General features: G+C 49.5%; 3 protein-coding genes across 8 annotated transcripts in view; 1 reads left to right on the top strand and 2 right to left on the bottom strand.

Annotated features, from left to right (window-relative positions):
- The window catches only part of LOC135903269 (protein cycle-like), a 32,048-nt gene extending 28,491 nt beyond the window's left edge, over window positions 1-3,557 (bottom strand). The window contains exon 1 of one of the 6 annotated variants that reach the window (XM_065433686.2): window positions 3,385-3,557. The gene's annotated coding sequence lies outside the window, so the exon portion shown is untranslated. Of the gene's footprint in view, window positions 1-1,085; window positions 1,291-1,377; window positions 1,628-1,697; window positions 1,805-2,009; window positions 2,152-2,844; window positions 3,154-3,384 lie in introns of those variants that run through there. The other 5 variants (XM_065433693.2, XM_070535350.1, XM_065433698.2 and 2 more) reach the window with 5 other exon arrangements.
- Window positions 3,558-4,233: 676 nt separating this feature from the next.
- On the top strand, window positions 4,234-5,948 carry LOC135903307 (ankyrin repeat domain-containing protein 65-like). Its single transcript, XM_065433699.2, has one exon. The coding sequence runs from the start codon at window positions 4,400-4,402 to the stop codon at window positions 5,816-5,818; it is 1,419 nt and encodes a 472-aa protein (XP_065289771.1). The 5' UTR covers window positions 4,234-4,399; the 3' UTR covers window positions 5,819-5,948.
- Window positions 5,897-20,729, bottom strand: part of LOC135909713 (P protein-like) — a 309,452-nt gene continuing 294,619 nt past the window's right edge. The window contains exon 10 of the mRNA XM_070535353.1: window positions 5,897-6,086. Coding sequence (XP_070391454.1) covers window positions 5,999-6,086 — 88 coding nt within the window. The 3' untranslated portion in view covers window positions 5,897-5,998. The remainder of the gene's footprint in view (window positions 6,087-20,729) is intronic.

Here is a 20,729-nt window from a genome sequence, read left to right as displayed (position 1 = left end):
TGCAGGGTCAAATTCATTATAATGTTTCAAGAGAACCTTGGCACTGTAGAACTGAACATACATTTATTAAAAAGTTGCCAGAGTTTACGTGAGCAGTCACTGTACAGCAGTGTTCTTGCAATGCTCACTTCCTCATCGATGACATTGAACAAGGAATGTACCATTAACAGCAATTAATATTAAAATTCTGGAAAGCTACCAAGATTAATGTTTATTTATTGTATTTGCATGGTTGTACTGCGCACCTAATTTTAACATGCAGTTATATTATTACCTCCCAAATCTCAAAAAAATTAATTGGTGCCGATTCTACAGTACACATCAAATACTGAAACCCGATTCGACTCGTACCGTGCCGAAACGACTTTTAAGGAACATACAAAGGCACACGGATGCACACAGCTGGATCTTTGTGGCCAATTGCTATCGGAGTCCGACGACACCTACTTTTCACTGTCCACCTACCACAGAAAGTCATCTTCAGATCTATCTTAATGCATTAGAAATGCCACACGAACAGCAAACTGGAAAATGGCGACCACAAACCAAGGCATAAATAAACCTCTGTTCGTTGGCAGTCTGGCTATAGCTAGCTTGCACAGAGCGTTTTCTTTAGTAAGAATTGGTGTCATAATTGATTCCGAGTAGAATTAATTACAATTGTAACACACATGCAAACTTGAATGCACTTATTGAAAAAGGTGCACGTTCGAATCGTGCAAATATGGAACATTTATTTCCACACAATAATGGTTTTATATCTCCCTCTCTCAAAAAGAAAACGGGGAAGAGAACAAAGCGACGCTATTTTTGACGTCATTGCATGCTGAACCACAGAAGTGCGACGATGGCATCTGCTGACTGTTAATCAAGCGGTAACAACAACGACGCATAGCTGCGTATTTTTCGCTCCTTGGTGCGCTGCTTGGCCACGGTAAGAAAGAAATGCTATGCTACCGAAGTGAATTTTAGCGCGTTTAAAAGAACATTTTCACGCCTAGTCAGTGACGTCACGATATTGTTCACTGCACTACAGCCGAGTCTCAAAAATGGGTTGACTGTATGAAAAAGAAGAAAATACTTACCAATTATTATCAAGCGGTTTATGACTGCATTGTTCTACACGTACATTTAGCGAGAAAAATACGCAATGGCTTAAGAATGATACAGCGCCTAATGTTCTGTCGCTTCCTCTCTTCTTAAAGTGACTGACTGGTACAGCTGGCTCCTCGCACTCAGAGAGCGGACAAATGCGGAGCACGACGCCAATGCCACCGTTCGGTCTGCATCAAGGCGCACAGGGATGAGCCGCGCTTGCAGGCTTGCTCCAGGCGCCACACATCGGTTTACAAGGACGCATTGAAATCGCAAACGCACCCAACGAGCTCTGGACTTTCTTTCGCCCAAGGCGGGAAGCGTGGGAGTACAGTACACGAGACGGCGTGCGACGTATATTTAGCCATGCCATAGGCAAGGCAGTAATCAGACAGCCATTCACACTGTCAATAGCGGGCTTGATTGCTGCTCCCGGCGCTCGCCGGACGAAGTCGGCTAAAGGGCTCGGTGCGCATTGATCGCCACACTGCCAGACCACCGCAGTTTCCGGGCAACAGTACGGGGTAAACAGCGATGCGAACACATCTGCTATCAAAACAGATGACGAGACCGCGCTCGATCAAAGAGCGCGCGGGCGTCACCTTGAGCTGGCTGATTTGAGCCCTCGGTCTCGCCACTAGCCCATAGCGCGCGAGGCCGATCATTCGACTTCAGGACCGACAGGAAAGAACGCACAGCGGGTAACAGAGATGGCTCCCACTTCCTCTCCGGTCGCTCGATAGCGAGCTTCGGGAAAAAAGGCCTAGTGCAGAGCCGACTCAAAAGGAGAGAGAGAGAGAGAGAGAAAAAAAAAGAGAGACGTAGCTCCAGTCTTTAGCACGTTGTCACGAAAAAGAGAGAAGTTTCCGAGAGAGAAAGAATGAGGAAAACAAAAAAGAACAGAGGGTACTGGCCTGTTGCTTGAGGGCGGGGAGGGGGTGCTCTAGATAACCACTACGCCGATGTGGATGTTAGCCGTGCGAGAGAGCATTGCGCTGCACTTAAGCGCGCACAGCTGTTCTCCGTGCGAACGGCTGTCGATTCTGCAGCTTTGCCTAGGTACAGAATGCACGGGGGTATCCGCTGAACTGTACTCACGTCACAGCCGGTTCGGCCCAGTAACAACCAGTGGATTACATTTGCGTTATCACACTCGTGCCCTCCTTGCCTGAACGTGCAACCGAAACTAAACCTACGCCGCAATCTCCTAACTATTCCTCACATCGTTTGTTCTAACGCAAAATGACGTGGGTGAAACAGCAATGCACGAGCACGGGAAGTGCATCATTCGCAAAACCCCGTCGCTTTCACTAAGTTAACGAAATTCTTTCGATATATTTCATTATTCAACATGCCGCTATTTCAGCGAAGGTTTTGCGGTGGGCTTGCGAGCGCCAGACCCGCTGTCTGCTATAAGAACTGGCCACATATCTGCTAGAATGCGCTGGGAATAGAAACGACGCGGCATGGATCGAAGTAAGGGCTTAGATCGAAGTGCATTAAATAGACAAAGCTGCACGACCTTCAGCTCCGCCGCCGAGCAAGAAATGCCGAGTCTCGACGACGCTCGATCAGCTACTGGGGGACACTGTGGGGTCAAGGTCAGCCTCGGATGGATTGCTTTGAGTAAATACCGCAATCACAATAACAAAACACCGAAGAAAAAGCATCCAGCATCAGCTCTTTCTTGTAATGAAAAGCTACGCATCCAAAGCGTAAGCGGGCTGCGAATACACAAGAGTGGCTCACCGCGATTAAGCAGGCGACTCGCTACGTTGCGCCGATGGCTGTCCAGTGGGCAAGGCTCATCTGAAGCCGAGAGCAGGACGATCGGCGTGGCGCACAGCTCCGTCGCTCGACGGAAAAACCGACGCAAACAAACAAACTGGTTGCCGCCGAGAAGCGCAGGTGAGGGGAAGACGAGCGCGGAGCCACGGCGCACTTGGGAAAACGCCATGTTTTTCCTGTCTTGCTGGCGCTCGGGAGGTAAGCGTAGCGCCGGGAGTGCTCAGTTTGGCCGCCTGAGTGACGCAGCCGCGCGCAGCAGGAAACTCGAGGCCTGCACATGCAGCTCGAAACAGCAGGCGGTCCATACCACGGTTCGAGTTCCGCGTCCCGAACGCCCTCGCAGGGTCGAAAGTCGACTCCACAGCTACGCACGAGGGAGGTGTGGCGACCTTCGATGCGCCGGCAAGAGTCGGCCAGAGAGCAGCCTTCTTTCCTATCAAGCCACGCGCGGCAAGGAGACCGTGCGCACAGAAAGCCTACTCCGAGGCTACGCGTACTCACCTACTTTCAGACGATATGTATCCTAAACGATGCGTGGGTCATTGCTGATGATCTTCAAAGTTCACTGCGAAGACGAACGGCGTTTTTTCTTGTACCGCACACAACACACGTCATAAAAAGCAGACACTGACGTGAGCTGCGGCGGTAGCTGACCGCCGACGTGCACAGGCCAAGTGGAACGCTGCAGCAGACGCGCTGCCATCTGGTTGCACCTGTGGAAAGTGAGTTCGCCGCGCTGCCGCTGGGCGGCGCGGGGAGCGGTTCTAGTTCCCATCAGAGCACCGTCAGCTTCTCGGTCGTCCGGACTTCTCCGTGCCCTTTTCATAAACAGGTATTTACCTCGTGTAGCTGACTTCGCTAACACGCCGCATAGTCCGAATGGCTTGAATGCGCTTGCGCTTAGTAAAGCTGCGAGCGCGTTAGTTGCTGTAGGTTCACAACAGCCAATTACAAATGACATCGCCTCACTTTTTCTTTCGTTAGTATTTAGTTAAACAATACGCGCTCTATCGTACAGCGGACTACCGTAAGCAGCAGTAACTTTCGGATGCCACCGACTAGAGTGCGGGACGCTTGGAGATGGACATCCACCTGCGCTGTCTGGTGTCGTCAGCTTCTAAGGGCTGTATCCCGAATTTCGAGGCCGCGCTCGGAATAGCCAAAGTCGTGCGGTGCGCTTGGCAACAGACGTTGACCCTCGGCATGGCGTCTTCCGCGAAGAAATCACGTGGACCGGCGTCGCTCACGTGCTGCCGCGCCGTAAACAGGAACGGGCTGTGGCCCCCCGCCAGAGGCTATTTGCAGGAGACTCCAAGGTTGCCGCTCGCCGCGTGGTTGCCGCAAACCGCGGTCAAGAGCGATTGGCACACCGGAAGCAACTCGGACAACCACGGCCACGTGAGCGACGCTCTTAAAAAAGTGCCGCCCGAAATAAGACGGTAGACCCGGCTTTGAGCAGATGCACTTGAGCCGAGACTTGGCGTAGGAACAGACGTTCGTGCAGAACCGCCGTGCCATGCCGACGGCACCCTGTCTCCAGACGCTTCAGCGGGAGCTGGCCGATTCCATCATTCGGCTAGCGCCACTCGACGAGCTGCGAATTCTGCTTGCCTGCGGTGCCCGCGTCAACGAGCCGGTCACTCAGGGGCTGCGACCGTTGCACTATGCGGCCTACCAGCAATACGACGAGGCCGTGCAGCTGCTGTTGGTGCGCGGATGCGACGTGGACGCGATGGACGACGTTGGCTACACCGCACTGCACCTGTGCGCCGAGCGGGGCTTCCTGCACACGGCCGAGACGCTGGTGCGTCAGGGCGGAGCGCGCGTCTGCTTCACCAACACCACCAAGCCGATGCTGGGCAACCCTCCCAGGGCCACGCTGGCCGACGAGCCGCTGCGGCTGGCCGTCAAGAACGGACACTACGAGTGCGCCGACATGCTGCTACGCCACGGAGCCAACCCAAACGCGCGCTACTTCCTCGGCGCTGAGATCAACCTGGTGGGTCCCCTAAACGTGTCCTTCCTGGAGCTACTGTTGCGCTACGGTGCCGAGCCGGACGCCCGCGACCGCGGCGGCCTCACGCCCCTCATGAAAGCCGCCCGACACCCACACGGGCTCGAGGCCGTGCAGCTGCTACTCAAGTACGGCGCCAACGTGAACGCCATGGCGCCTGAACGCCACGATCGCCGCACGGTTCTGCACTACGCCGTGCTCTCCGGCAACCTGTCCATCGTGCGGCTGCTGCTCGACAACGGTGCCAAGGCGCGCATGGAAGCCGGCTACAGGCATCCGAGCCCTCTGGACTTCGCCATCTTGCGCGGCGACCTGGCGGCTGTCCGGTTGCTCCTGGACGCAGGCGCCGACGTGAACGCCGGCTCGCCGATCGTCGGTTCGCCGCTGCACCTGGCGCTGTCCGAGCGCTGTCGGGACCGGGAAGCGCTGGTGCGGCTACTGCTCGAGCGAGGCGCCGACCCCAACGGCCTGACGTACGCGTCCGAGTCCGGCGACAGGGGCGCGCCCCTGGTGCAACCCCCGCTGGGCGAGTACCTGTGCGGCCAGGAGGAAGAGCCTCGCGGCGAGCTCGTCCGGCTGCTGCTGCGCTACGGCGCGCGCGTGGTGCTGCGGCCCCAGGCCAAGGACCCGCTGGGCATTCTGCGCGCCGTGCGCGGGCTACGCGGCGAGGCACTGGACGCCGTGCTCGAAGCCGCCGAGGCGTGCCCGCGCGCCGCAGTCGAACGCTCGCTGCTGTTGCTAGGACCCGAAGCCAAGCAAGGTCTGGTGGCGCTCGCCGCCCGGCCTCAGCCGCTCAAGCACCAGGCCAGACTGTGTGTGCGCAGGATGCTCGGTGTGGTGGGACCCGAACTCGTCAAGCAGGTGCTCTCGCTCGACGTGCTGCCCAGCGTGCTGCGGCGGTATCTGCTCTACGAGCTGTGACCGTCCCGCGCCGCCCGTCGCTTGATCCATGTACAGACACCACGTTGTTGGGACCCACAGAGACACACACCCAGGACGCAGTTTGTCGATATAAAGAGAATGGTTTCTTATTTTGCCATATACAAAGGTGTTCCAAAGTGTTTATTTCTTTTATTAATCCTAAAGTCTTGAGGTTGTGGCCTAGGTGTTCCACTGCAGCCATACGTGGCAGAAGAGCAGCCACAGTGAGGCGATCGACGTCGTCAGCAGCATGACAGGGAAGCCGATTCTGAAACGAGTAGGTGAACATTGTGTGTGAATTGCTGCAGCATCACGTATTATGCGAAAGAGAATTATTACACGAACGAATGTCGACACGACGTGCGCGCCCGCAAACATGCATGTGTTGCGGTTTACCAAACCACACGCCGTATGGCAGAAAAGCATTTATGACACCAAACGAGCCGCATTGTTCTAATATCTGAAAGACACCGGAACTCGCACATCAATACTCTTTACCCACCGTTACAAAAAGAGGTCGACATTTATGCGGTCGATCACGCGGCACGGACTCGTGAACAAAACTTCACACTTGACATGCACACATCCGTCATAATTATCACGTGATATGAGAAATTGTTGCAATTTCAGATGTCCTTGCGGATTTTTGTTCGTCCTTGGTCAGTTATCGCACGTCAGTTACGCGATGTCCATGCGAAGGCTGGCATAAGACAGGCATACTCCTGTCAAGTAGTATACAGTACGTATAACGAACGAGCAGCGTTCTGCACTTCAACCTTTCTTAAAGGTCGTCCCGAAAGTGTAGGTGCAAATGTCTTGGAATAAGCGCAAACATTTAATTACTCCGATATGTAAAAGTAACAATAGATTGTGTACTTTATCTACGAAATTTTACCTTCACAACACACGCTGAAAAACTGCTGTTCCAGATCTAACGGCGAGTTTCTTTTTAACTTTGACATTGCGGACGACAACTGTTACCAAGCGGCTCGGCGTTGGCACGCCATCTTGGCGTGAGGCCAACCGCGTCGCGCATCTCCGAAGGGTCTGGTTTTCGAAGGAAGAAAAATTAGGTTTTCAATTGGACGGTCATATACGACGGTCTCGTATACATCAACTTGTTCTTGGCTGCTCGACGGCGGATGTATGCGCTTCATTGTTTCGCTTGCAAGTGCAGCCGACACAAGTGTGTACTTGCCCCCAAGAATGTCTTTCTTCTTCAGACAATCGTTTTGCGAGCGACCTGCAACTTGCGCGGAAGGCAGCTGGCATTTACACCGACGTATGTAATACGTATGTGCTTGTGAGGCGAACTTAAATGTAATGCCTGACCGCAGAGCGCCGCACATGGCTTCTTCCTGTCCCCTATTTAATAGCCTGCCGCTAGTGTTCATCATAATTATTATTACATTCTTTACTATTAACAATGCGGACATCCGCAGGCCGACTACATGTAATCTGCGTGAACAGGTGCGGTCTGGCTAACTTTCTTTTTCAAAGAAAACTGCGCACAACTCGGAATGTGGAACGCAAACTTCTTTTACATATATGTTACAGGTTGACGTAATAGTTCTGTGAAATTTTCTTCAACTGCTGGTTTTATTTCTGAGAAACTCGTATGGGCTTCCTTTGTAGCAATTGCTACGATTGGGTGGATGTCTCATTTTCCCTTTATTAATTACTTTTATCCACCTTGCTGGTTTCCGCAGAACTATTACGTCAAACTCCTGCCTTTGCTTCGAGTTGTTGATAAGATCGACTTCGCCCTGTCATCTGCTAGCCACCTGGTTAGCTCAGATGGTAATAGTTCTGCGAATTTTTCAACTACCAGGCTTTCTTTCTGAGAAACTCGTATGGGCTTTCTTTGTAGCAATTGCTACGATTGGGTGGATGTATCTTTATCCCTTTATTAATATGTTAAAGTTGTTGCTTGGCGCATGTATACTGGAACACGGTGCTTTTATGAGACAGTCATGAAATCGGTGACTGTGACAAGCATACCTTCTTGCATTTATCTCGAATTATGGAGTTTGATAAAGTTCCGTACATCATGCTGCTGTCCGGCTTTCAATAGATGACTCTCAAAGAAAGACTCTCAATAGACGACTGCCGAACCGATTAGGGCGAAACTCGTTGTATTTAAGAGAGATAGCTGAATTTTACTGATTGTAAGAAAGTATAACGAACTTTTAAAAAGCTAACTGAGAAAAAAAAATTCGTTGAAGTTAGAAAGAAATGGAAACACGCAGTATACAGCTCCGTAACTCTGGACAAGCGACATATATATGTAAATGGCATGTATTATACAATTGATAGTCCAATGCCGAAGAAATATAATGCGTATTAATTCACCACTTGCGTGAAATAGTCGCACTGCTCATGTGAGCTTTGCAAAAGTCATAATCACAAGTTACCCCGCTATGAGTCAGAGATGTGCGTAACTTAACATTTTTGTCCGCTTTATAAATGTCCCAATAGGCGGAGCTCAGAGAATTGTGACACCGTTTCCTATTATTATGTTTCAGCTTTTGTTAATTTATTCAATTTTCAGCAATATTTGCAAAAAGAAGAAAGAAAAAAAAAGCTGAAAGGTGTAGATGAAAAGCCTATTCACGTACGAGAATCGGTAGATTTCAGCTCTTCCACTCAAATGCAGCAAACCTAATCAAAGTCTGTCCAGTCGAATTGCCGAGCAAAATGATTTCCCCATTCCCGCTGTATTCCGAGAAAGCTTTTCATGATGTGATCTTTTTTTTTCCTCTCTTCTTTCTCTCTCTTTCTTCGAAGTGGCTCTGGCGCCGCGTTATTTTGACGTGCAATAATATGCTAGCTCACAAGTTACTACACTAATGCAGAATCCATAGCCAAGCTGAACGTTTGAAAGCTGAAAGCTGAAAGAACCGGCACATGCACATACATGTAGACCCAGCAGACGACTGTATTGACACCGTCTTGTTTCACTATTCATCGCTTTGAACGGTAATATTTGGCAAGTAAGTATTGCAGTCCGCCTACGTACATGCATTAATCTTGTCTTGAGAAAAAACAAAACAAGTTCACGTCTTTGAAGATCACTATATGCCCGAAATGCCACCAAATTCTCGTTACGCCACGCATTGCAATTCGTCTGACGGCCGGATTATATCAAAGGAGGTACTGGCAACTCATTTTCATTCATTATTTCTTTCCTTTCATCCCTTAATCTCTTTCTTGCATAGGGCAGCAAACCGAACGTGCGCCTAGTTGAGGCTCCTTTCTTTTCCTTTTCACTGCGATAGCAATTAAGTGGACACGCTAGGCGCATTTCTGCCGTTGCCGTCGCCGTGAGGGCCCGTATGAGTGAAAGCGCGTGAATGTGAGCCGGCGAATGCAGTTCAATCTCGCATGCGCGAGTGAGGAACGCCGCCCAGATGAGTACCCTCTCTTGTGGCGCGCGAAGCAAAGGACGAGAAGCGTTCTTCTCCGGCGGTGGCTAGGGTGCCTCGAGGCCTCGATGTCATCCTCGCCCGCCACTCCGTAAACAGTGGCGACAACAGCGGCGTCTACTACGGCGTTGGCCACGCGAATCGCGGAGGCCGTAGTAGATGCCTTTGGTGGACGCCGTAGAGACACGGTGCCGGCGCTCGTGTGTCTTGAAAGCGACCTGCGACGTGGCCAAAGTGCACGCCCACGCGGGCCCCATCTTCAAAGCGATCTGCAATGTTTGCAGAGTGCGCGTAGTGCCGGTAGCTTCGTATGCGCTGTGCTTTCGACGTTTCGTTCGCATCGAAGCGACAGATGCACGGAGGTCAATTGGCTCGCGGCGGCTGCCGCGATTCCTAACTCCATAATTTTCGCAGTTTCCGCTGTCATCGAGCGAGATGTGTTCATGCAACGGCGTTGGTTCATGTCTACCTGTGCGCGCGTGACACCGTGCTGGTTAATTTAGTTAAAACACGTTGGCGGGCTAGTTGGTTTAAATCCATGATAGAATGTGTAAGCGCTACTGAACAAGGACGTAGAAAGAAGCAGACACACAAAGACAGCGCTATCTTTGTGTGTCTGTTTCTTTCTACGTCCTCGTTGAGTCACGCTTACACATTTTATCACTGTTAATTTAGTTTGTAAGCGAATGCTTACAAGTTTATACGGCAGATAAAACTACTATCCTTACTTCGTACAGTTATCTACTAATTTGTTATCGCAATCGGTGCTTCGCCTTTTCAGCGGAACTGCGAATTTTTTTCTCTTTCTCTCTCTTACGGATTTACCACATTCAGTGCCCATGTGCTTCGAGTTTTCGACTCATTGGGTCTCTTTCTGTGATTTGCTATCCTACAGGTTAGTTCAGATGGCAGAGCGACCACGCCCGTAAAAATAAAATAAAAACGCTTTTCTTTCTTTTTTTCTCTTTATTTCTTTATTGATTTATTCAAGACAATGCACAGATTGTCTTAGGGGTTCTTGGGTTCTTAGGTTTTCCCGGGTTCAATCCCCGGACCATGACGAAGTGCGTAGCTTTTTTAGAAATTCGCATAGGTTTTCTTTGTGCTCTCGTGATTATCTCCGGCGGATGGTAATTTTTTTTAAATGAAACTCCTTACACGTGCTTTGCGGATTTCCGCAGAACTGAATTATCAAATATTACTTAAGGCACGTTTTACGGGAGCCCAAAAATTGGTGCGCGACGGAGATATACCATTCTGCATCCTCGGTGCTTCGATGCCCTCCTCCATATCGTACCGCAACTCTTGTAAATACTTGCACGAGCGATGATATTCGTGACCAGATGAACAGACACGTTGACCGCTGTCTATCGCAAGGCGTACTCTATATTTTATATCTTTTCAACTGTCGGTCATTCTTAACTGTGGTGCCTGCAGCGGGGCAACATTTGTTATCTTTCCAGCGGAATCTGATGAGTCGCCGAGGTAAGAAGACAATGAAAACACAGGTTACGTAGTCAAACGCGTTCAATAGGTTTGCTTATCAGCGCCTCTCACGAAGCTGCTTCTCTTATCGACTGCATCGGGCAGAGTTGCAGACGCTGAGCGTCGAGGCATGCAGAGGGATTTTACGAAACCCTCATCGAGATAACCGCTTTTTACGCTGACAACGTGGTGCAGCAAAGGCTTTGATCACACGCTCGCCTGTAGTTAAAGCATAAAAATAAGAACTACAAATCTTCATGCTACACCAGCGCGACTAGTTGTAATGCGAAAGCATTATGGCGTCCTATCATTCGATAATTATCGATCAACTACATGAACTTCCCATATGGTCACTCGCGAGCTGTTACGACCTTATGACGTACCGATGCTGCCTACCCATCCCTCACGATCTTGTGAAACCTACCGATTCTGTTTACTTATGATTTCGTCTACATCTACATGCGTATCTATCACAGGTTTGTTACTGGGGTCGTGCGAATAGAAGCTTTCGAGACATAACAGGAATCAAATTGAGTAAAGTCATACCTTGTTTTAATGAAACAAGATATCACGAAATAACGGGTATAATAAAGTGAGTGAAATTCCCCTTAAAATCGCCCTAACGATTCATAGTGCAGTACATGCAATAGTGGATAAAATGAAGTCATAAATATAACGAAGTAATTCTGGCTTCGATTTCAACTTTTTATAACGAGGTTTTACTGTAGCGCCAGAAGCGAATCGACTATTCCATACTTTTCGAATAGTTTTCTAGTAATGAACAGCCCTTTCCCACTTTTGACATAAAAGGATCTTGACGTCTAAGTATATCAACGAAGTTTGCAAGTTTATCTCATTCCATTGCACGCAATGAAGGGTTGTTTAATAGCAGCACAATTTGAACGTTAAAGCAAACAAGCGGTTCATTCGCATACCCGGGACTCATTGGCGAGCGCTAATGATAGCAGTATAGCGCGAGAAATCTGTCCCCCTGAGCGATGTATAGTATACTCCACCATGTAAATTATCATGTTTTATATCGGCTATGACAGCCAGGATGGATTTTATCGCACTTTTGCGCCGATCTTATGCTCGATCTCGCACACTTGTCGATTTGAAATATTCGAAAACCGTTCAAAACATTTTCGTATTGACGCATATGGTGACTATTCTATTCGAAGGCCGATTCATCATCGGCTGTGTTTAAGCGCTGATAAATTTGGCTAGATGACGAGTTGAGGCTTGTAATCCTGACTCATGTTGACTTATGGGGTATTCGTGCGATGCTGGGCGTCGGTATTTAGCGGAAAAGTAAGTAGTTCGTGAATAATGAATACTCCCTCCTGCAGTTGACAAGGAAAAACCCCAAAGGGGAAAAACCAAAGAAGAAATAGCCTTCATACTGGTCTATACCAACAACAACAGCGTTCAGGATGTTGAGGTATAGGGTAATAGGTTAAGGTGTAGTGAACACATGTTATCGAGGACCGCGAATAAAGCCTCGAATTGAAGAAAGAAAGAGGGGAAATATCGTGAGGAACTAGCGGGCCAACCTGTTTTAACAGTCAAAGGGAAAAGTGCAAAAAACTTCGCCAGAATAATTGCGCAGCCCATAGTCGGACTTTATCAGACAGGAAACCGGACAGGAAAAAAAGTGCCAAGCCTCTCAGCAACAAGGAACGACAAACCTACTAATAAACGTCAGAAGAGGAAAGTTGCGGGCCACAGGGGTCGGCTATAACTGGCTGAACTACCTAAATCGATCAATAAGGAAAGGGCAAGCGGTATTCAAAAACATAACGCGAGAAAGATTGAAGACACACATTTAACGACGAAGGAAACATTGAAGCCACGTATGATGCATCATAAGGAACTTGACGGGTACGCGATCAAGGATAAGTACACGGCAATATCATCAGCAGTTTCGACGAGGTGTATTGCGAGAAGCACATGAAATCCTGTAGCGATTTGTACAGAGTTCCCAGAGCAATCAGGCTGCCAATAGTAACGAAATGGAAGGGCCAGATGTTAAGATGAAGCTTTAGCTGGGAAGCTCCTACCTGTATACAAGGAAGCGGAGAAATCGTTTTTCTAAGCAAGCACTGCATCGATTTCGATGTGTTTTGTTGCATTTAAATGGATAAATTATAATCCAGTGACAGCAGGAAGCAGGTCTTCCATTTAGGCCGTCAGTATTCCTTACGAAAATGATTGAAAATGGAAAAATTTCTAAAGCTCAACTATCAAGCTTACAACTGTGTAACTAAGCAACGAAAAATGACATCAAAATTTAAACTGCACCTAATAATACATTTGAAGCGGGCGAAATTGAAGGATAACACGCCACCTTGAAAAACACCACTAATTTGTGAGTAGAATCTCTGCAAAACCCTAGTAAAAATTGCAGAAAATTCACGTAAGACAGAAATTCATGTATCTCATTTGCTTGCTTTAGGTGCTCTAACAGACGGAGTTTACATAGCTGCGATTTCGGTGTTTGGTGCAGAGTTACGGATTTTAAAACTTCCTGCTTCAATTGCTTTTGAAAAATAAAAATTTTCTGGAGTAAAAAAAAATAATTACGGCGGAACTCATCTCACGATGACTGTCGAGGCTAATTTGAATAGCAACCGAGCAATGTATAGCGACAGACTATATTCCTGAAGTCAAGTTTACTTATCACGTGTACGTAGTAGTGTTTCTGAAACTTCCGTTGCTTCAGCTAAATGCCACACTCTTCGATATCGTCCCCACCCCTCTTTGCTATGGCACTCACTTCCCGATTTCGCCCATCAGATGAAGGCATAACGATGACTGTGTGATGCCGACGCAGTGACGACGAAATGACGAAATAATTATGTCGATAGAACGACAAAGATGGTGGCACGACGGCGATATGACAAGTGGATGACGTAACTGAAGCGATGATCACGCCACTGTGATCACACACTCGTCGTCATACCATTGTCCGCATGCCGTTGTCATGCCATCGTGATCGCTAAATCGTCGTTGTGCATTCGTTGCCATACCGTCAACGGGATACCGTCGCGGTCGTTTTATCGTCGTCATGACAACTTCCACATCCGTCATCTCGTCGTGCGGTCAACGTCATACTATTGTCGTCGTGCCATCGACGACGAATGCGGTATGACTACGACAGCGCGACAATTGGATGACGTCACTGAAGCGCTGACAATGATAGAGCGACAGCGTGACGACGACGGAATGACGACACCTGTGCGACGACCGCGGACGGTGATGACGGCTGCACGACGGGAGTCGGATAGCAAAGCCGAAATGAAGGCAATGTAACGACCACGACGGCATCGTGACACGTACCTATCGGCCCGCGCTATTAGTCATCTTTGGCCACAGTGTCGAGAGTTGAAGGCCTGGCAACAGCATGACGATAGTCAGATCACGGAGCTGGAACGACGACCACTGAACGACCGCGACGGCATCACTGTGGCGGTGTGACGACCAACGCACGATGACTGTACGACTACGAGGGCGTGACGACGACGGCGCGACAAGTGTCAAATGACAAAGCTGGAATGACGGCGATACAACGGCCACGACGCCGTCACGTTCACGTGACGGCGTCGTGGCCGTTGCTATTCAACAACTTCGGTCACTGGGTAGGGGTAGTAGGCGCGACGACGACGGCACGACGAGAGTAAGGTATCGCGACGCTGGAATGACGAGAAGAACGACCACGACGGCATCACGTCCAGATGGCCGAAGATGCCGCCAGAAAGCAAAGGACTGGCCGCCGTCTGAGGAAGGGGGGGGATTGGAGGTTAGTCTCCCTACCCCCGCCACCCCTGAACCCCATCAAGGACATAATGAAGCTTTACCTCTCTTTCTCCCTCCCTCCCTCCCTCCCTCCCTCTCTCTCTCTCTCTCTCTCTCTCTTTCTGCCTGAAATTTTCAAAATGTGGTGCCCACGTCAGCAGTCTATCGGGAGATCCCGCCTAAGAATTTATGACTTTCCGCACAACTAATAGGGAAATGCTCAACATTTGGCGCTTAGTAAGAATAGCTTGGACACCTTTAGGGTCAGATTATCGGGATTTTTTATCAACAGTATAACACATCAATGTAGTTAGATTGCGTTCGATAGTATTGCACATTGAGAGTAGAAGTAACTCCCAACAGATGGGTGAACGCCTTTCGAGATGTCGTGCGAACCAGGTATACAAACAAAGCACTCGGTGCTTAATAACCTTGTCGAACTGCACGATCCCTTCGTGGCATGGTGCCACATACCGGCATCTGCTGATGTCGCGTCGACTTGTCGGTAGGTGGGGTGGTTGGAGATTCACCAGTGCATATGGTCAACAATTCATATATACAGCTTAGAACACGCAGGAACACGTCACGAACAACGTTGTCGAATGCTGCCGCGATTAAGGACGAACGCGGCGATAGTGACGCAACGCGCAGCTTCTTTGTTCTCGATAAGGTTACCAGGGCTGACGACACTGTCGATGCTTTATCGTCGCCCTTTCTGAATCCCGAGATCTGCGATAGCTAGAGGTGAGCATCACAGATTTCGAGGCATCTGCTTATCAATACCCAACGCGGGATATTGGAAGGACCTTTCCTCAGCGAGCTTTCCTGAGCAACCTTGAAGTGCTATCGGGCGATAAGAGTTTACGTCTGGGGAAAGGTTGCAATTAAGACGATATACTAGCGCCTTTAGGGCAAGGCTCCAGGTTTTGACCGTGTGCTGAGTGCGCCTAAAGATGTCTAGAAGTCTTGGCGGCAAGATGGAGGCGTAATGTACCGCTGGTATAGGGTGAATTTTATCGTGAGGTGACGCCCGGTGCGCCTAGCACCTAAAAAGGTGCTAAGCTCACACTTTATAGGTGCTAGGCGCACACTAAATAGGTGCTCCGCAAAACACTTCATAGCGTTTTGCGCACGCACATTTTGACCCGGGATTTGTGTATACGCAATACGCTGTCTATTCTCTCTACCTTTATGCGCGTGTGTCTATTTTAGCGGCAAATACACATTTCAGCAGAGAGAGCGAGAGGGAGCCCTTTAATGAAAGGCGGAGATTTTAGTCGACATATAGACATCGCTGACATGCTACTCCGCGTGGGGAAGGAAATTGGGGAGAGAAAGACAGAAGCGTAGAGGCGCACAAAAATTAAGGATAAGCAGTAACACATAGTCCTAAAAGCAATTGCTCTGACACATTCGCTGGCCTCCCGTGCGCGAGCTTCGTGCGAGTATAGTATACTAGAACTGTACACTTTAGCGCGAGTGCCAATCGAACCACGGAACATGGCCTCTGAGATGGTGGAGCGCGCACTGTCCTAGCGCGCGCGCAGTCCAATCTCGGAGGCCACGCACGGAATCGCGTCCGCCGTGTTTACATGCTCGACGCAGAAGCTGTCGCTCCGCGACGAGCGCACCCCGTGACCGGCACGGGACAATAAAGCCACACAAGAGTATCCCCTCTATCGTCCAGAAGCGCGGTGGTAGAAGGGGTGGGCGAAATCGGAGTAAACAAGATCGCCACTTTCTCTATGAGATCGCGGTGGCCATGCGCGCTCCGTTCGTGGGAAGACGCAGACGCTCGTTTCTCGACTCCTCGCGCGGCGCTGAGCCTTTGTTTCCTCTTTTATTTCCCAAGAGGTGTCACCTTAATCTTGCGTCGTCTACGTCGTCTCCCTTGGCGAAAAGACGCGCACACGCCACAGACGGAGGACTCAGTTGAGCAACACCGCGGAGTCGAGTCTCTGTATAACCTCCGCGGGATGCGGCCGGTTGTTTGTCATCGCGTCGCGTATACGGTGACATCGCGCACTTGTTCCTTTTCTTCTTTTCTTTCTTTCTATCTTTATTTCTATCTTTCTTTCTTTCTTCGTTTTTTTGTTTTTTTTCTGCCGGCCGGCAAGTTGGCCCAACAAAGCCTCCCCGCAACTGCGATGCCCCAATGCGCTCGGTATACGACTCGCGCCGGGGCCTCTGCCATCGAGAGCGCTTCGATGTTTGATGAAAGGGACGCTAAAGCAAACGCTAAATCAGTTTGTACAGATAAAGCGTTCTTTGAAAAAATTGTTGTCGTTAATTTCGAGATGATGGGTTGATTATTAGAAGAGAAAATGAAAGTCAAAGTTTCGGTTATTTAATTTCGCGCCCAATCCCCAACACCGGGGCGCCACTGTGACGTCACAGATTTCGAAGTACCTTTGCGTGTTTAGGCCGCGTTGGCTCAGCAGAAGTTCCCGAAACTCACCATGTGCGATCGCTGGCTTCTTTAGAACGCAATGCAGTCTACCTTTACAGCTAAAGAATTGACTAGGCCATAGAAGACGCTGTCAAAATCCATGACGTGACAGCGAGATGGTGCGGGAACTTCAAGGCGTCGATACCCGTGTTTTGTTATTGCACTTTTTCTGGCTTACTAAGCTTCTTATCGGGGTAAGAGAGGTGTTTTTGATATTGTAGAAGGGTAATTTACTGATACAGAATAAATCATTCTTATTTTCAGCCTTCTTCTTCTTTTCAACCTTCTTCTTCGCGCACGCGCGCGGTGGGCCTCACCAAGTCAAAGGCGTTCACATGGGTCAGTCGCCCTCAAGAAAGACAAAAGTGCCTTCACAGCCTTGTGGGCCGACGAGCGATGGGGGTGGTCTTCTAGTCGTCGCAATGCGATAGAGAGTCTTTGTCTTTGCGACTGACATCGACGACTGTGGAAAAATAAACGTTCGATGTTCTCTTCGCTGTCACTGACGACGCACGCAGCACTGTCGGTCATTCCAACTAATGTAGTGTAAGCCTTCGTGAAGGTCACTCCCAACTACAGCCGGTATAGAAGCGATGCCTCACGTCGATGAAGCCAGGGTAGAGGTCGGAGGGTAGAGGTTGATTGCGTTCAAGCTGCATTAAACGATTCGTTTTACAGCTGTTAGCGTCAATGTACGAACACACGGGCTCAGGTAATATCCGTTTTAAATTTTTCAAGAAGAAGAAATGAAGAAACAAATAAAGAACAGCAGACTGCAGCGATTCCTCCAGCTTCGAGCTCGTTCACATCGACGGCAGAAGGGTTTTCACAGCGGACATCGTCATCTTTTTAAGAAGACCTCCTCTGCGATGCACACAACGACTCCCTGTGGGTAAATGAAATTGATCTCGAAGGTCACGTTTTGTGCAAGCTGCATCTGCCGAAAGCTATTTCAGGAACCGGAAATACGTCATGGATGTCATGTTTTAGACGTCGACTATTGTTTGCTGCGGTCTCAAAAACACATGCGCAGGAGCCACCACTCTCAGAGCCTTTGTGCCGCAGAATACCCCGGACAAATTGTCAAGCGTACGTTGCCGCAGGTGCACCCGTTCGATCCCCACTGCCGTCACTCAGTAAAGCCTTGTTGTCCTGCTCCACGTGGCGTGAGTAAACGGTGGGTGAGGATTCGTCCCGATCAAAACGACACGATGACAACGGCGCATCGGAAAGGTTAAGCAGACAAGTGCAGAGAATCCAATTTCGAGCAAATAAAGCAAATGCAACAGGGAAACACAATGCGCGACGAGTGCAAGTGATTCGCCTAGCGCATGCTGGTCTATATCTAGTTGGAGCCATCCCAGACTCAGGCGCCATCATTTGCGCGCGCGCACCTCCGGTGTTGCTCCTTGCCCGCTTCCCGTCCTGCGACAGCGACTTGTGCAGCGCTCTCCAAAAGAATCGTCCAAGTTGACGACCACAGCTGTTCCTTCATGCCAAGTGCGCGCAATGCCATATTGCGCTCTTTTACGAGGGAAACAACATAAAGCGATGCCATATCAGCGAGTCGACATCTGTGAGCGCACATTGCCGATAACAACGAACTATGCAGCACAGGGCCTAAGTTCCAGCAACTAAATAGGGCTATAGTTGCTAAGCGTAAACTATGCGCTATGCGGCGTCATTCTGTTGCTAAAGAACAAAAACATTCAAAGTAATGCACTTAGTCGAACCTCGCTATAGCGAATTGCGGGATATAACGATGGGAAGTTCGTGCCTGTTTAGTTGCGCTTTACTTCGACGGGTGTTCAATCATTGCGAAGACGCGGCAAGGCGCAAGGTTCCGAAACGCTATCGGTGGTTATTAGAAAGGTATTGTGGCTGTGGCCGGCCGCTCCGCTAGCGCGGCTTGCGCCATAAGTTCTTGGCCCGCTACTTCGGGCCGTTCGTCCTTTTTGAACGCCTCGGCGATGTTGCGCGTGTCATCTCTGGGGTCACAAGTGGTCGCCGCTCGAGCAAGACAGCCCGCTCTCGTCGCGCGCCCGGCTGACTCGCCCATTGGGTATCGTCTGCGAACGGGGAAGTGAAACCGAAACTATCGAGCGGGGGCGCGATCGGAAATCTTTGTTCGATACGTGTTCTGTTCGGTTGCTGCAACGTCACAAAGTGGCAGTATGCAAAATTTCTGAGAACGGGGCGGAGAGAGCAGCCAATCGGCAAGCGGTGAACTCCCCGGAAGTTTACTTCCCTCATCTGCCGTCTGTTTGCAGACAGTATACTACAAAACTAAATGTTTTCGTCTTCCAATGAATGAAATCTTTATCTAAAAAATTCATTTTTTTCTTCTCAAGCTTAAACACGTTTTCAAATAGTAATACGTGTGACTACTACAATTTATAACTATTAGTTTCTCTGCGTCGTCCCTAGGTGGTGTCGCATACAGCGAGGAGAAAAAAGAAAGAAGAAACGACGGGAACAGTGGCGCACTTTTCAAGAGGCAGCAACAACATTCCAGTGGCTTGCTGGGCACCGATGATGGGGTCGATTCCGCTGTACAAACAACGCACTATTTGTTTCGAGAAACGAAAGCAACACCGGAATTAGCGTTCTGCCATTTCTTCAAACGCGTTTCGCACCGCCACCCGCTCTCCTTCCTCGTCGAGCTACGCCAGCGCAACAACATCAGTTCTCAACGCAAGCGTCATTTTTCTCGAATTAAAGAATGGATTGGATCCCAACGTGCTATTCAGCTGCCGAAGCCGCCGTTTGGATCCAATCCAATCCACCAGACGCGCCATGCGAAGCCGGTCTCGAATGATGATCGCTCCAAACTTCCCAACTCCCGTCGGGTTCGGCTCCTAGCAGACGATGTGCTCGGTGGCAAGATGATTGACAGGAGCGTGTCGTCATTTTGACGTCACCAAAAATGTGACCGCGCCCCGCGGCTGGCGACGTCGGCGTGAAGAAGGCCAATCGCGCGCGCCGGTAACCGAACGAACGCGCCGAACAACGATCTCTGATCGCACCCCAGAAGGTTGAGAAGAAGCGAACGAGGTTCGATTGCTCTGCGGGAGCGGATCCTTGAATTGTTTTCATTGAACTGTCAGCTACCATACTGAAAATAAATGCGACCCACCGCCACAACCTTCTTCTTCTTTTCTTTTCTTTTTTCGGCGTAGAGCTCATGATTGCGCCAACTAAATATCAAGATTTCAAGCTGATGTTGATGCGGCTACATGGCGGCCACTGATACTGACCTTTTATGATGACGTTGATCATTCGATAACGGCATCCCCTTTGAATCAGGTTGGCAATAAACCATCCAAATCATCACCTTGTCTGTCTGAGCTAGTTACATGTTACGATATCGTAATCTAGCATTCCGTCTATCTCTGCTTAATCTCGTAAAGTTGCCCAGCCTGTGACTATCCTTTGGTGATGATAATTTAACGGCACCCCTTTGCAACGGGGCGGTGACAAGGAGTCACCTCGCCTGCGTGATTTAATCTGGTATGCTCTACATGTTTTGATCTAGCATTTCGTATACATCTCCTTAATCTTTCTTTTTCCTTTCAAAATCTACCTTGCACCGCTGGCTATGACTGTAAGAGAACCGGTTGTATCAATCTTTCTCCTGCTTTTTTCCCTCTCATACTCTAAATGACTCTTGCTTATGTCGAATGCTGACCGGTTGACGCTTCCGTCTGCTTTAAACCCACGCTCTTCTGGAAGGTGTCCGTTACCTACGGTTCTCGTT

Source organism: Dermacentor albipictus, chromosome 3 (assembly GCF_038994185.2).
Source record: "Dermacentor albipictus isolate Rhodes 1998 colony chromosome 3, USDA_Dalb.pri_finalv2, whole genome shotgun sequence".
NCBI lineage: Eukaryota > Metazoa > Arthropoda > Arachnida > Ixodida > Ixodidae > Dermacentor > Dermacentor albipictus.
The sequence above is the reverse complement of the archived record's forward strand: the minus strand, read 5'-3'. Positions and strand labels throughout refer to the sequence as shown.